We start from the raw sequence: 16,025 nt of genomic DNA on the forward strand, positions 1-16,025 counted from the left end.
AAACATTTTACGAAAATATTTTTTATTTCACAAAAGTTTAGTGTTAAGCTGAAGGATTTGTAAAGGGTTTATTTGAAATTTCTAAATAATTTTAGTTAATTTTCAAAAAAGTAAATAACGTTCATTATATAAAATTAGTAATTCATATTAATATATAAATGTATACATATTTAGATTTACTTGTAGCACTTTACAATAAACTTCAATTCGTTAACATTAATTAATGCAATAGATTCTACATTTCTACATATATTAAAACAACATTAAATTAATAAAAATAAATGAAATAGTGCTGTCAAACGTTTAATCGCATTCAAAATAATTTTTGCACGCATATATTATGTAAACAAAAACGTTTATTTTGGATGCGATTAATCGCTTGACAGCACTGAAATAAAATAAAAATAAAAATTTTTTATGTATTATGGACAATCATGAATTAACAATAACCTGTAGTGTAATTAAAATGAACATTTACCTAGATCATTAAATGCTGTAAAAAAAAAATGGTTAAAAAAATTCCAAAGATTTTCTTTTTCTTGTGAGGAAACATTTATTTGTACTTTGGTTGAAGTCATTACAGTTGATAAGAACAGCGAAATAAAAGTCCAGCACCAGAAGAAAAAAAAAAAATACTAAAGCTGTAGCTTCATCCTGACTTACCACTAGTTGCAAAGCCATAAGCAGGCGTAGTGCTGAGTATCTTATTCAGGGAATGCACCTCCAGTTTTTATCAAAAAAAGTTCAAAGTTGCATTCATTTTAGACTTCAACTTAATGACAAACATTTATGGAAAATGAGTATCGATATTACAGGTAAAGTGCATGTCATAAACAAGACTCCGGGCATGCTGTCACTTAATGTACACAAGTCTTTTTTGTGGACCAAATTAAAAAAAATAAAAATTTAGCTTTCACACTGTCATTTTTAACCCAGAACCTAAAGATACAAAAGACAAGGATGAGGACACACACTAATTGGCCAGACTTTAGGAGGTATATTTTGCGAACTTGCAGAACATCCAAAACAATGCCATGACTGGGCTAAATGCGCTTGTGTACTCACTGTATTTTTACCAGCTTATAACTTAAGAGCTTATAAAATGTGTAGAGTCAAAATGATGCCAGGAATTCCTCTGTTGCGCACACGGAGATCTGCTGTAAATAGACAAGACGCCTGGACTGAACTGTCAACATGGATCCATGAGGAGAAAAAACAGGTATGCTGGAGCCTTTTGTCATTTTCATGGTCTCTTAATATGGCACATCCTGTTTTTGGTTCATTTGGATGTCTTTGGACCAAGCTGCATTTATATCAGTCGAACCACACTAGTTAGTCTGCGCCTATTTGGTGCGCACCAAGGTTCAGATGGCAGCATTCATGTGTATTCAAATGAACCGCACCAGAATTGGTTTGATTTAAATCAAACTCGAATAGTGTAAAACACACCCTAACACTCCACAAAGTTCACCTTAAAATGCTGGACAAGTGTTCACTCGGTTTAAGAAAGACAAAACTACCATTTCGGAATTCAACTCCAAACTTGCATGAATTACTACGACTTCCATACCGTTTAAAAAAAAAAAACAAGTTACATAATTTCCAAAAGATCTTTTATTCGGCGCCTTATTTCTTAGATTTGAAGTACTCCTCAATGACGTCCTTAGCCTGGGACTCTTTGCCGTAGTCCTGCAGATGGAGACGTGAATACATTAGATGCATGTTAAATCTTTAACACTTACTCAGTTTTAAAACTGACCTGACTCAATTCTTACTATAATCACAAAAGGAAACAAAATAAATAATCCAGTTTGGTAAATTTAGCTTGTTGCCCTTCTAGGGACCTCAAGAATCAAAATCAAAAAATGCTGGACAAGTGTTCACTCGGTTTAAGAAAGACAAAACTACCATTTCGGAATTCAACTCCAAACTTGCATGAATTACTACGACTTCCATACCGTTTAAAAAAAAAAAACAAGTTACATAATTTCCAAAAGATCTTTTATTCGGCGCCTTATTTCTTAGATTTGAAGTACTCCTCAATGACGTCCTTAGCCTGGGACTCTTTGCCGTAGTCCTGCAGATGGAGACGTGAATACATTAGATGCATGTTAAATCTTTAACACTTACTCAGTTTTAAAACTGACCTGACTCAATTCTTACTATAATCACAAAAGGAAACAAAATAAATAATCCAGTTTGGTAAATTTAGCTTGTTGCCCTTCTAGGGACCTCAAGAATCAAAACAGGATCAAGAGGCTCGTGTTCACGCGCTCAATCTAGCCAAGACATCAAAACCAAACACAGGGCATGGAGAGCCAGCATCTGGCCTCGACCTGGCTCAAACAACCTAAATCTGAAGCCCAAATATTCTTTTAATAAACACTAATTGTAAAAATGGAGGCATTTCTTCTCCCACACATCAGGTTCTAGATTGAAGTAACGAAGTAAATTAAAAACAGACTCTGGGTGTGAACAGGACTACAGTCAGACACCCACCTTAATGACTACACAGCTGCAGCCCACCACCTTGCGGGGTTTGCCCTCTCTGTCGATCTTGCACAGACCAACCCACTCACCAAGCTTCTTATTGTCATCAACCTACAGGAGAGCACAGAGACGGAAATATTTTATGGCTCTACACCTTTAAGCAGTTCAAATCAGGCTTATGGGTCCCAAATAAAAAGTTCTTGGCAATATTCAAGAGAACACGCTTTGCATTTAGGGTTTTCATAAAATTTAATGGCTAATAAAAACGAACTTCATCAACATTTTCTGAAGCAAACATGGGTGTTACCGGCCACAAGAATAGTCTTTAGCTAATTGCAGTGGCTATTAAGATGTCCTGGGTGGTCCGAATCAAGAGCCCACCACCAGATCTCCAGATATGACTTGGTTACCACTATCAACACCTTTTTATCAACCAGGACAGGGTTTTTTAATCCTGGTCATGTAGAGCCAGAGCACTGCATATTTTGCATGTCCCTCTTATCTAAAACACCCAATCAGAATTATCAGAATAAGGTGCATTAAATAAAGAAAATATACAAAATATTCAGTGCCGTGGCTCTCCAGGAGCAGGATTGAAAACCACTGGGCTAGGAAAAAAACCCTGCAAGTCAAATTCCAGGTAACAGGTTACAGTTTAAATCCAATGGAAGATTATTTCTCCCACAGAATAAAAGGTAATTGCAAAGTCCCACAATTCTGACTTTCTTTGCTATTGCAAGTTTCTCACAATTCAGCCTTCCCTTCTCAAATGAGTGTTAACATCTTGCAATCAACTTCTTAGAACTACAAGTTTCTCACAATTTTAAATGTATATCTTGCAATACTGATTGAGAGTCTGAATTGCGAGAAATGAGATTGCAAAAAAAAAAGAAAAACAAGTCAAAATTAATTTGTATTTTTCTGTGGTGGAAATAACCTCAAAGAATTCAGAGTTTCTCATAATTCTGAGTGTCGCAATGGAGTTTGATAAAGTTCAAACTGTATTGAGGCACAGTTTTATTCTGTGGTTGAAATAAAGCTTCCATAAATCCTGATAATGATGCATGATGCTTCTCATAGCTTCCTCACCTTGATGAGGTTGATCTGATGCTCGGCACAGAGAGCCTCCACCAGCTTGACGTACATGGGCTCATCACAGTTTGCTGCCAGGACGCAAAGATGAGCCTGGCGCCTGTCAAACACAAAGAAAGATCATGAGCCTTCAATCTCCTCCAACAGGTATGACCGATCACTTCATCTCAGACAGAATATTGGGTAACGAATGGCAGTTATCCTCAAGAGACTTCAGTAGAGGGAGCCAATTTATCATCAGAGACACACAGCAACATCTTACAGTATTAAAGAAGTCACTTCTTACTTGTCCAGGGCCTTGGCGGCCTCACGGATACCACGGGCCAGACCGTCGTGGATGAGTGCGGTCTTCAGCACTTCAGGCAGAGCGGTGTTGACATCCATCACACCTCCGGCAGCGATGCTGGCAGTTGTACAAGAGGATGTTATTGGGATGTAAAGAGTCAGGTGTGCACACATGCTTTTAACAACCTGCGGCTTGTCAGACTGGATGTCTCACTCATGATTAGAGTGAAGGGGTATCCGACTAAAGATTCTAAGTTCATCACAGCCGAGGTAACCAGAAGAAATCACCATCTAATGTCAACGCCATGAAGTTAATTTCGAGGTTAGAGAAATATTCAAGAGTTTATTTTGTGGCACAGGAGTATAAATGTGTATATAGACGTTTATAAATGCAGAAGAACGTCCAATATGTTCTCTGTCTGGTACATTGAAGAGGAAACTATCAAGATATTGCGTGAATTACTTGAATTAAGCCAAACCTGGCACAAAAGTCATTCGGTTAGAACAAAGAGTCATTCGGTTTCGAAATATTAGAGTGAGTAAAAAGTTTTAACCGCTAAATAAAGTCATTCAGTACACGTTCTCTATTCAACAAATTAAGTTATGCAGCGTCTGCATACTGATGTGAGAACAGTCACTCACCCTTCCTCGGCCATTGTAGATTAGCGATGGATGAGAGGATAGATATCTGAAATAAAGGCATGATATAATCGATATATTAGTATCCATTCCTTAGGATACATCTTAGAGTATTTTAAAGGCAGGATGTTGGATATTTAAAACGGATTCTCTCAGAGATTACAGAAATTATTTCTACCTTTCCTCTGACTGCGGTTAAAGAGGACGTCATAGCCCCGACAACATTGTTTTGAGCGCAAAAGGCCCCGAGGGTGTCCATTTCACTGCCTGTATGGATAGCCGCGCGGAACTTGTGGCTTTCGGTGTAGTTTACTTATTGTGTGTTATTGTTTTTATTATTATTTAGAAAATATATTGCTCGACTACATTTGAACACTTCCGTCTTACATTTCTGCTTAATCTACGGCGATGGCGCAAACACCTCGCTCCCCCACAAGGTGGTGCTGTCTACTCCGTGTATCATTTTGTTCCTCAGCAGCGTTGCTAGAGAGACAGTGCCGCCAGAAAGTATGTTGACATTCAGACTTAAAAATTATAAATTAAGAAATTGTATAACAATAAACTTGGAACAAATGATACTAGGGTTTATCTTAAAATGTGAACCTTATGAGCCATATTTGCAACCAGTTTGTGTCAGGATGATTATCATACATTTTGTTGTGCAACTCGGTATAAAATGCCCCCATGCAAGTTTAGGCATGACAAAAACGTTGATGTGTGTGTGTGTGTGTGTGTGTTTGTGTGTGAGAGAGAGAGTCTGTGCTTATGGTAGGTGGGGCTGTCAGGTGAACTGTCAAAACTTGCTTTCCTGGTCCTCGAGTTGGCTGAGTTTACTTTGGTTTTAAAGGTTCGAACAGCTTACTGAAATACCAGAATACCAGTCTACTTCAGCAGCCACTTTTATTCTCAACAAAACTTATAGCACGTTTGAAGATGTCCATTAAGGTGTATTACAGCAGTGTGAGTGGCTCTAGAGAGGTGTGTATCTCTTTATTTCTCTGGACGTGTCTGGCAGTTGATATTTGTTTTTTGCAACTACTGTATAAACTCATATTTTTAAGTGCACCTACTTTTTTGTGTTAACATGCTGGTCCTGGAGGGTCGGTGTCCTGCAGAGTTTAGCACCAACCCTAATTAAACTCAACTGAATCAGCTAATTAAGGTCTTACTAGGCATACTAGAAACTTCCAGGCAGGTGTGTTGAGGCAAGTTGGAGCTAAACTCTGCAGGACACCGAGTTTGGAGACCCCTGTGCTAGACAGTCATCTTATGTCAAATTAGATTAGTGAAGTTAACGCAACAGTACACTTTGTGTATATGTTTGTGTCTGCAGAAGGATTAAAAAATATATATTTTAGAAGGTGAAAAACGTTATTTCAAGATAATTGAAGTAAATAACTAGTTGTTCTTGTCGCATGTTTTAAAAAAGGAAGAGAAACCAGAGTTTCAATGTGCGTTGTCAGAGGTTCATTGATTTCCATCTCTGTTTCTTCAGGTAAAGCAACATCAGTCTGAGATTTTCCACTTCCTGGATTCCAAAAAGATCAAGTACTTTGCTGTGGACATCACAGAAAGCACTGACCTGAAGGAGGAGATGAGGAAGAAAGTGGGAAACCCCTCAGCGATGCCCCCTCAGGTCTTTAATGGAGACAAATACTGTGGGGTGAGTCTCATCTTGTAGCCTAGTTTTTGATACTGGTCTGTAAATCAAGAGAGAAATAGTGCATCTATTTTACCTGCATCAAATCACCATCAAGTCAGGAACGGTCCATTGATTTTATATAAAAAACATTTAAAAACCCGTAGACTCGCTGACATTTAATTAATTTAATTTAATTAGAATTATTTTACATTACACACTAAACCGTGTTAAATCTATCAAATAATGTGACTTAAGTTCATTATCCATGAGTTTTTCTGTTAATTATGAGTATTATGTCATGATTCACAAATGAAACGTTTCCTGAGAATAAGTCTTCTGCAGTTATTAAGAAAAGCACATAAAGTTCAGACTATGACCTGTAATAAAGCATAAACAGAACATGAAAATCTTCTAAACGAACAATGTGTCAGTATACGCTCCTTGGGTTTTGCAACATGCGTGTTGAACCGCTGAGTCAGTCACTGTGAGGGTGTAAGTGTTTGTAGTGTATGTCAATGCTATTCATTTTGTTGTGCAAACAACACTTGAAACAAGAGTTCATATATAGGCACAGTAGACCTGTCAGGCTCGTTCAGTTTCTTCTAAATTAAAACACACCCTTTCAAACACTCCCATCAACTATAGATGTTTCCACTGCTTGGAATGCACCAGTGGTTTCTTGTGAGTCTGCCACGCATGCATTGTGTCTGGATGTACTTTACCAGTAATGCCTGAGTAAATGCTTTAAAAATGATCACTTGAAGTGTTCAAATCTTATTCTTCCATACTCATATTTTTTATTTGTAAAGACCATATAAAGCTGGTTATAATCTGTGTTTGTGTTCATAGGACTATCAGAAGTTTTTTGATGCAGTGGAGGATGGGAAACCAGAGGCGTTCTTCAAACTCTGAGCTACTATAGACACACTGCACTAATCCTTGTATTTTCAAGATTATATCTGTTAAGAAGGTACATATTTTACATCATTAAATGAAAAAAAAGATGTTCTGTCAAGCATATCTCTTCTACATTTTGTATCTACAAGTTTACAGTAGCTCTCATCACATTTGACCACTAGAGTGCAGTAATGTCTCAAATACCTAAAATGTCATCACTATTGATGCGTTTAATCCACTTGATGCGTTTTTGAGCAGTGATTCCTCTTAAAAGTTCGAAACCCATGACAATAGATTAATAGCTTATTAATTATAGTTTACAGGTAGTGTTATATTAGACCTTCATTGCTATGACTTATCTTTAAATATCATAATTGATGTCTGTCTAAATTTAATTTCAGTTAAATTGTAATATTTTAATTAGTATTCACTATCATTAGTATTCACATTTAAATATCAAAAGCAAAATGTAGGTAGAATTTTTTTATTTTTAATTCTGATTAACCCATTAAAAGATAATGGCAACAAATGCAAACATTAAACTGGCAGAGATTCAGACAAACAATTTATTGAAAATAAACTATTTGATAGATTTAAATTAAACTGAAACAATGTGACTAAGTTCAGTATCCATGAGCTTTTCTCTTAATTATATCCGTAGTAGTCACAGAGACACTGATTGAACATGGAGTCAAATACTTGGACATTTTAATTTTATTTAATTGGAGAGACACGTTTTACCTGAACTTTAGCTTCTTAATTAGCTTATGTAGCTTCTTAATTAGCTTTGAAATGAACGTAACACACACACACACAAATATATATATATATATATATATATATATTTATATTATTATTATTATTATTATTTTTTATTTTTTTTTGGATATCTGGACTGTTCCACTGGACTTTTTCAAAAGTTAGAGTATGTTGTACACACACATTATACTGTATTTGGAAAATTAATCCAGCACAGCACGCTTAAGCAAAACGGTTTATGATTTAGATATATATATAATTAAAAACAAGACAAATCATTTGTTTTAATTATAGAATGCCACTTGGTTTGATATATTTTGTTTTATATGCAATATTTGCCTAAATCAAGACTCTCTTGAGAAACACAAGAAACCACCATTAAAGAAGCTTTTGAATATACTTTATTAAAAATTTGATTTTTAAATTATTCAGATAATGAATAAACAACAGTAACTTCATACATACATCAATATAGAGAGGAATGATAAAATGTTACAGAATGTGTGACTATATGTGTGTGACATAAACATAATTGTGTCCTGAGAATGGTGTATGTGTGCGTAAACATACATGTAGTGCTTATTCACGTGAAATCATTTAATGAAAGGGTGGGAGGAGTGAAGCAAGAAGCGCATATAATGAATAGTAAATGAAAATGCAGAGAAAGTAGGTTTGGGAGTGTGTCTGTTTTGTTTAAGGTGGTTTTGGGGGAGAATGGCAGTAGATTGTCAGAAGAAAATAGAGAGTAGACTGTGTAAATATAAAACATGTTCCACAAAACCGACATTGTGAGTAAAACAACTATTCTCCCCAGTTTTGTATAAGCCACTATATAAGCTACATAAATGGGTGAGCTGAAAGTTGAGGCATCACAGTGTGTTACATGCTACATGCTAACATACCCCTGAGAAGAAAAACACATTTTAACAGACAATTAAAGAGGAAAAGACGAGATATCCTCAAACAAGATGAGTTCATCAGCATGTTTTCCAGCAGAAGGAACAAAAGGCTGTAGGAATGAGATATGAAATTCCACTAATAAAGCATAAGGTGTTCAAATACTGATTCAGGACCCGTTTTACACTCTGAAAAGCTTTGAAGAGCCATTATGTGTTGTAGAAACACTGAGCTTAGATCAGCGCTGTTATGCTGAGATCTTAATTCAGGTCAGGGTCTATTTCCTGTTTTGAGGCTGTTTTGGTTTTTGGTCTGAACTTCTTTTTACAGCAAGGACAACATTATACCAAATTCTTCAGCTGTTTCCCTACATTTTCTTTTGGCCGTCTGTCTGAGCTCCTTAACAAAGAACGACTTACAAGAGACTTGTACATGCAGCCTTGCATACTTATTATTTTCTTTGTGTAGATTAACAATGTAAGTCTTACGCACACAAACAAACAGGTATAAGTTCACTTTCTATCCCTGAATCGAGTTAAAAAAGCAGAATAGGCTTGTCATACAACACATGTAAAATAAATGAAACAAAACAGCAATGCATATAAATAATTAATTGGCCATAGAAAACCTATGTAATCACCTGTGTGTGCATGTGTTTGAATGAGAAGAAGTTTCTTAGGAAAAGCTGGGCTGGAGGGCAGCGTGTGTTTGGCAAAAGCATTGCTGGCAGTGAGGGCTTCAGACCAGGGGACGAGAGTTACTTCACAGGAAAAAGAGGCAAAACCACAGTGTTTCAGTCTAGAAATGTCAATGACATGGTCTACGATTCAGAGTCCTGCAGAGAACAGAATTTAATTTAGATAGATGTTAATCCTATTCTATAATCCATAATAATATCACATTAAACCAGTAACAAAATATGAAGGAAAAAAAGCATCTTAATAATAATCAAATGTGTTTCATAGAATATATTTTGAATACGCTTTATTTTTCTTATTCCATTGGCAAATAGTGTTTTAAAGCATAAATCTAACAAAATGAATGCAATAAAAAAAAACAAAATAAATGGCCAATAGGAGAAATGTATAAACTCAAGATATATTTTCTGAAAACAGGTTTTATTATCTAATATAAGTTTGCTTCTGAAATAAAATAGCTTTAAGAACTTTTTTCCTTTTTTATTAAAAGACAAGCAGGAGTGTGTTTGTACCTTTACAGGGGGCAAACGGAGGAATGAGAACACTGTGTTCATCTCTTTAGACTGGAAGAAATCTTCATAATCCTGCAAAATGATAAAATGATAATGACTGAGGAGAGTTTTTAGCAGCTGTAACTCAGTGTTTTTGTGCCGTTTGTCTTGGATATTGGATATAATAATGACATTTTTATCTGCCATAAATATCAAATTAAACGAGAACCTGCTGATACAAATTAAATAAATTATGCCATTTAACAGAACAATTAACTAAATCTCAAATCAAATTAGAAACCAGACCTTGGTCATACGTTCTTTTAAAAATACACATGGATAGTTCAAATGTGACTTGCCCTCCAACAGTGTCGAACAGTAAATCACTGTGACATGTTAAGGAAGCAGATCTGCTGTTCTGATTGGCTATGAGAGATGTTGGGGGCAGGGTCTAAGAGTAATCAGGATTATTGTGAGATTAGATCGGTTGGCACTCAGCAAAATCCAGCCACTTCCATGAGTCATTCACAAAATATACAAACCTTACCATATCTCACGTGATGAATCATTTCTAAATTAAGATTCAAACTCATAAATGTCTTTGTGATTCTTCAGCCATTTATGGCAAGAGAGTCACAGTGGCATATTACACTACAACTCTAATTTAAAAAATAAGTGTGTGTGTAGGTGTGAGTGTGAGTAATAGGGTTTGTTTGGCCTGCAAAATCTCTTTTTTGAAACTTTAAAATGTGTTTTTTGAAGAATCAGAGGCATGAATATGCCTTCCCACTTTTCACTACCTTATATAGGACATCTCATGCTTTAATGTGATTGGATATATAGACAAAACATAATAAATACCACACTAGAATGTAGGCTGGAAAAGAGAATGGTGCCACACAGTTTACACCATGGATCTTTGTTTACATATATTGATTTTTAATAAACATCCTCTCAAACCAACCCAATGTGGACTCATTGGCCAGACAGAGAGCTTTTAGCTTATCATTGATTTAAGTGTCTGAGAGAAACAGAGTATTACTTCAGAAGAATCCCTCAGACATCTTACTGAACCAATTAATATGAATGAAATGAGGTCTGTGGTATATTGATGAAGATATAACCAATGTGCGAGTGTCTAACTATAAATCCGCTTCTGGTAGAAGATTATTGGTTAATCTTTGAACAAGTTAAGTGAGCATGTTTGAATAGGAGAGGGTACATCACCAGTCCAGTGTTTGATATAGCAAGCATATGAATTAGTTTCTAATTAAAAGAATTGATGACTCACGCCGCAGTAGTCATCTCCATTGAAGATCTGAGGGGGGAGAGGATTGCCCTTTTCAGGTCGTTTCTCCTCAGGAATGTTCCGGTACATCCAGAGCCTCCGATTCTCCAGCATGGTGATGTCAACCTCCTCAAAGCTGATCCGGTTGGCCTCCAGAAAGCCCACGATGGCCTGCTGACGTTTCTTCACCTGAGGAATCACACAATGAATGATCTGTTTTATTAAGGTTATTAAAGTTTACTCTCAAATGTGAATATTAGCATTTATGAGTGTATGTGTATGTATGTTTCATCTCGCTTTTGAGTGTCCTTTTGTGTGGTCAAAAAGGTTATTTAACATCTGTTCTTGTTCTGGCATCCTGTGTTTCTAAATCCTTCCATATATTAACATTAAATAAATATTTTGTCCTTATCTTACCCACCTGTGTGTCACCCTCTGCACTCCGTTGTACTGTTTGAAAACTCAATAGTTCCATTCCGGTGCAACAATGCCAAGCGAAGTAGATTTTCCAAAGCATAAACATGTCTTTCTTTAAATTCCCAACACTTGTAGTTAATGAATGCATTAAGAAATTGCACACAGAATGAAAACACTTTTAAAAGGATAACATTCCTTTTATAAACACCTTCCTTAAAAAACAACAACACAGTAGACTTAATTGATGCTTCAGTTTTAACTATAAATGTGGAACACATTTTCACATTTCAGCTAGAAAAATCAGGTTTAAACCATGTAGCCTATAAAAAGCTAAGAAAATGAGGGTTAATTCTGTCATAATTTACAATTGTTTTAAAACCTTTCATTACATGAAAATATAATATTCTTTCAAAATCACCTTTTGTGTTTCACGGAAGAAAGAATACAGATTTGGAACATCATGAGGTTAAGCAACGGGGTTTTCATTAACTAAAACCATAAAAAAAGTAATTACTTGAAATAAAAGAAACATTAACCTGAATAAAATAAAATATAAAGAACTATAATAAAAACTACTTAGACATATTAAAAAACTAATAAAAATGAAAAATTAATTAATTAATTAATTATTTACACTTAAAATAAAACAGAAACTCTGAATTATTTGTCTACAGTATTTCAATAAAATATTGTGTCGATGACAGAATGTTCATTTATGGTTGAACTATCCCTTTAAGATAAAAATGTGTGCGTACAACCTTAAATCTTTAAACTATTAAACACCACACACACATAAACACACACTTAATCTGATGGATTAGCTATATGTATACCTTTAGCTGATGATATGCATGCATTATGCCTCAACAGGCTCCAGGACTGACACTTCTTCAGTCTGCCTTACTACAATGATGCCTGGTTTCAACAGCTGTTTGAGAGTGTGTTACTTACAAAAACACACACACCCTAGTTTGGCAGTACTACAGTGTGTTGTCCAGAGAGAGTGTTTTTGGACATATCCACATTGTGGAGGAGGACAGATGGAGTACAAAAAGTCCCCTGCCTTACCTCACCTCGCCTTGCCGATCTTTGTCTCTCTCTCTGCTGACTTTGCAGAGCGAGTTGCTGGGCGGCCACTGCATGCAGAGCTGTTCAGATGAATTCTGTCACTAAACACACACACATACACACACTTGTGCACATAGAAAGCACAACTGAATAAAGATTCATACTCAGTGATGCGCTGATGAGTGAATCACACATCTCTCACACACATAGGCCTATATATGTGCATGTTTGACTGCAAGAAAGAGAGTGAGATACTTTGTAAAGGTAGAGCAGCTCTCCATTAAACACTAAGCTCTGTCTGTGCTTTTTAAAAGCTCTATAAAATTCCTGCCCTGATAAACAGAGAGCAGGACAATAGCAGCTCTAGCCTTGTGTCGAACCTGCACGGCCACACAATGCAGCTATTGTTTTATTCTCAAAACAAAATACTGAATACATAGACATTCTCTGTCTATATGATTCGTTTCAAGAACTCCTTTTCTCCTTGTCTGCAATAACCTGTTAGATAAGATTATCACTGTAGAACCTATCTCTCCACTAAGCTCAGCTGACTGAAAATCACTCAGTGAGTGCTCTCATTCACAGTCCTTCACATGCATGTGTAAAGTGCAATGGTTGGAGGTGGATGAGTGTAATAAGTGGAAAAGTTTAGTCAGGGTATGACCTTTATAATCCCCCTCGGCCAAAGCTTAGGAGAGCTAATGTGAATCAGAGTGTTTATGTAGCTGTATAAGTAAAAATATTAACCCTCACTTATATGATCCTAAAATCTTTAAGTACAGTCTTTAACTACAGATTGGTTTCATCAGCCATCACTTGCTTCACATCAACATGACAAAACAAATGATATAACAAACACATGCAAACTGAGTGAACACACACACAGTAATTCTGTCCACCCATCACGTGCCAGTTACTGACTGAAATATTAAATTTTTCCTTTCTGTATTGATCATCTTGTGTGCCATGCATTGAAGAATGTAAGCATAAAAGAGATGTGTGCCTATATGAACGCACTGTGTGCTGAGATCACGGAGACTTAAAAATAGCTCTTTTTGGGAAAACAATCCGGGTCTTGTAGAAATAAGGAGATAGCGGAAATCGGAGCATAACTCATTTAGGCTATTACCTCATTCTGGTACTATTAGGTTACAGTGCTGAACTGTACTTGCCTCTCTATCTGCTAACATCCAAAAACACATGCTTCATCTCCATATCAAAGCTGCCAAATATACAGTGAGTCACTAAACAAACATCATCTGATAACCATCAAACACCAAATGAATGACATTACAGGAAAATATGAAAAGTCGCCCCTCCTTCCTGCCAATCCCTGTTCCTAGACTGTGATCTCCTCATTTAAAGAACTAAAAATCAATGTCACTGGACCAGCCTACTAAAAGGCTGAAATATAATCCCAGCTCTGAATGAATCAAGACATTTCTTGTGCTTTCCCTGCAGGCTGTGTAACAGAGTGGTTAAAACCGAGCTGATCTGCACACCAGTGATTGTGGCATTAGAGTTGGCAGTGGGTTGGCTTTTTCTGTAAACATGCACTTTGTCCAACCTTTAAGCTTTATGGCTGTTTGCAGTGCGCCGAGGTGGACAACAGTTTTGGATTATCTCAAATACAGCATAAACCACATCTAATAACCACTGAAAAACATGTGATAGAAATCATTGCTGAATATATAGATCTGAACTGAGTTTGGCAGTGGTTATGTAATACATTTTAGAGTCACGATAAGTCATATCTATCCAGAACATTCTGCACTGTGTGGCTTGAAAACAGCCCCAGCTTTAGGTGTGCACTTGGCACCAAAATGTAATATAAATGTAAAATACCAAAATGTACCACAGTTATACACTGATACCATGGTAATACCGTGTGCTTTTTTATTTTACTTTTTTTTTATTCTCAATTATTCTTGGAGTGCCATGTAAATACCATGAACAAGGACAATCAGATGCATGGTTTATGTTAAAAGTACCATATATTGCCATTTGATTCAATCCCTGTACCATGGTATCGCATGCAAGAGAGGGTGGGTTTCCAGGATGGGTTAAGTTCATTAAGTGGCCTGGGCCTACTTGAAAATAAACGCCAAAAATGTATTCTTATTGACATATTCATAAATAACTCAATGCACACAAAAACCTTACTGAGTGCCTTAAATGTATCAAGTGAAGTGATTCATATAAATCTATAATCTAAGACATTCTTACATTATCTATGTAATGTGATATTTAAATAACTATTATACAGAATAGATTATAAAATGACAGAGCACAGAATAAAAATTAGCTGTCGTTTGATGCCATTTCTGGTAGTCTCCAGTTTTACAACACGCAACTCTGAAATGCGCGGTGTAAACATGTTACTCACCGCGACAGACCCGGACGAGGAGGCGATATACACTCTGATGACCATCCTAATCCTCACTTGCCCTCTCGCGGAAGAATGAAGGCTGGGAAATGTTGCGCTCTCCCTTTCTATAGACTTCTTTGGACCTGCGGTGACGTCACCGTCAACCTTTGAAATTAAAGTGAGTGCGCGCGCGCCCGGTGATCTATAATAAAGCCGCTCGCCCTCCATCAGTGCGCTTCACTCGGGCGCTTATCCTCTGGCTCCAGAGCAAGACCTGAATCATGGGAAATGTAGTTTACATATCCTACAAAAAACTAAGGCTATCCTTGTGTTATTATTTCTCCGATTATCATATGTAAAATACCTGAAAAGCTATGTAAATCCTCCTCTTTGTTAAATGTGAGCCAAAATCATCACAATTAAAAGAACCAAAGACTTAAACTACTTCAGTCTCTGTGAATTGAATTTATTTAATACACGAGTTTCACAATTTGAGTTGAATTACTGAAATAAATGAACTTTTCCACGACATTCTAATTTATTGAGATGCACCTGTATATTAGTCTACTGTCAGAGTTAGGATGTTGCTGCGAAGTTATTATAATGGAATGATTAGACAAATTACTAAATATAAGGAAATGTAGGGAAACATTGTTGATATTATGCGTTTGTGTAGGCTACATAGGCTATCAAAAGGTTTTGCTTCAGTTGGTTTTGCTTAGACATCAATATTGTGACCCACAGTATTGTACAAAAACAAAAAGCTAAATGTCCTTCCTTGCATGAAACATTGAAACTTATAAATATTACCAAGAACGATAGGACCACCAGCATGCAAAATTATTGACATGACACTGGACTACTGATACTAAATGTCACTGCATTTTATTTTATATTTTATTTAGATATTATTGTTTTGTCATTTGCATTTAGAATTGATTGCACATGCCTAAATATTTATGTATATAATATAAAATTATTTTAAATCAACGGG

At 36.1% G+C, this 16,025-nt stretch overlaps 3 protein-coding genes across 4 annotated transcripts; 1 reads left to right on the forward strand and 2 right to left on the reverse strand.

The window, feature by feature from the left end:
* Positions 1-1,984: 1,984 nt before the first annotated feature.
* LOC107549060 (40S ribosomal protein S12) lies at positions 1,985-4,733 on the reverse strand. The gene is made up of 6 exons (XM_016229986.1): positions 4,685-4,733; positions 4,510-4,555; positions 3,869-3,985; positions 3,580-3,682; positions 2,500-2,601; positions 1,985-2,077 (listed from the first exon to the last, which is right to left on the reverse strand). Exons 2-6 carry the CDS (start codon positions 4,521-4,523, stop codon positions 2,015-2,017), a joined length of 399 nt encoding a protein of 132 aa, XP_016085472.1. The 5' UTR covers positions 4,524-4,555; positions 4,685-4,733; the 3' UTR covers positions 1,985-2,014.
* A 488-nt stretch (positions 4,734-5,221) lies between these two features.
* On the forward strand, positions 5,222-7,163 carry LOC107549061 (SH3 domain-binding glutamic acid-rich-like protein 3). Its single transcript, XM_016229988.1, has 3 exons — positions 5,222-5,484; positions 6,002-6,169; positions 6,998-7,163. Exons 1-3 carry the CDS (start codon positions 5,440-5,442, stop codon positions 7,058-7,060), a joined length of 276 nt encoding a protein of 91 aa, XP_016085474.1. The 5' UTR covers positions 5,222-5,439; the 3' UTR covers positions 7,061-7,163.
* Positions 7,164-8,193: 1,030 nt separating this feature from the next.
* Positions 8,194-15,261, reverse strand: LOC107549062 (SH3 domain-binding glutamic acid-rich-like protein 2). Of its 2 annotated transcripts, none has more exons than XM_016229990.1 (4): positions 11,600-11,855; positions 11,182-11,367; positions 9,912-9,983; positions 8,194-9,536 (listed from the first exon to the last, which is right to left on the reverse strand). In XM_016229990.1, the coding sequence occupies exons 1-4, from the start codon at positions 11,741-11,743 to the stop codon at positions 9,522-9,524; spliced, it is 417 nt and encodes a 138-aa protein (XP_016085476.1). In that variant the 5' UTR covers positions 11,744-11,855; the 3' UTR covers positions 8,194-9,521. The 2 variants fall into 2 exon arrangements, with proteins under 2 accessions (XP_016085476.1, XP_016085475.1); XM_016229989.1 differs by lacking the exon at positions 11,600-11,855 and adding an exon at positions 15,050-15,261 and having other exon boundaries at positions 8,195-9,536.
* Positions 15,262-16,025: the final 764 nt, after the last annotated feature.

Source organism: Sinocyclocheilus grahami, unplaced genomic scaffold (genome assembly GCF_001515645.1).
Source record: "Sinocyclocheilus grahami isolate Dianchi unplaced genomic scaffold, SAMN03320097.WGS_v1.1 scaffold361.1, whole genome shotgun sequence".
Lineage (NCBI taxonomy): Eukaryota > Metazoa > Chordata > Actinopteri > Cypriniformes > Cyprinidae > Sinocyclocheilus > Sinocyclocheilus grahami.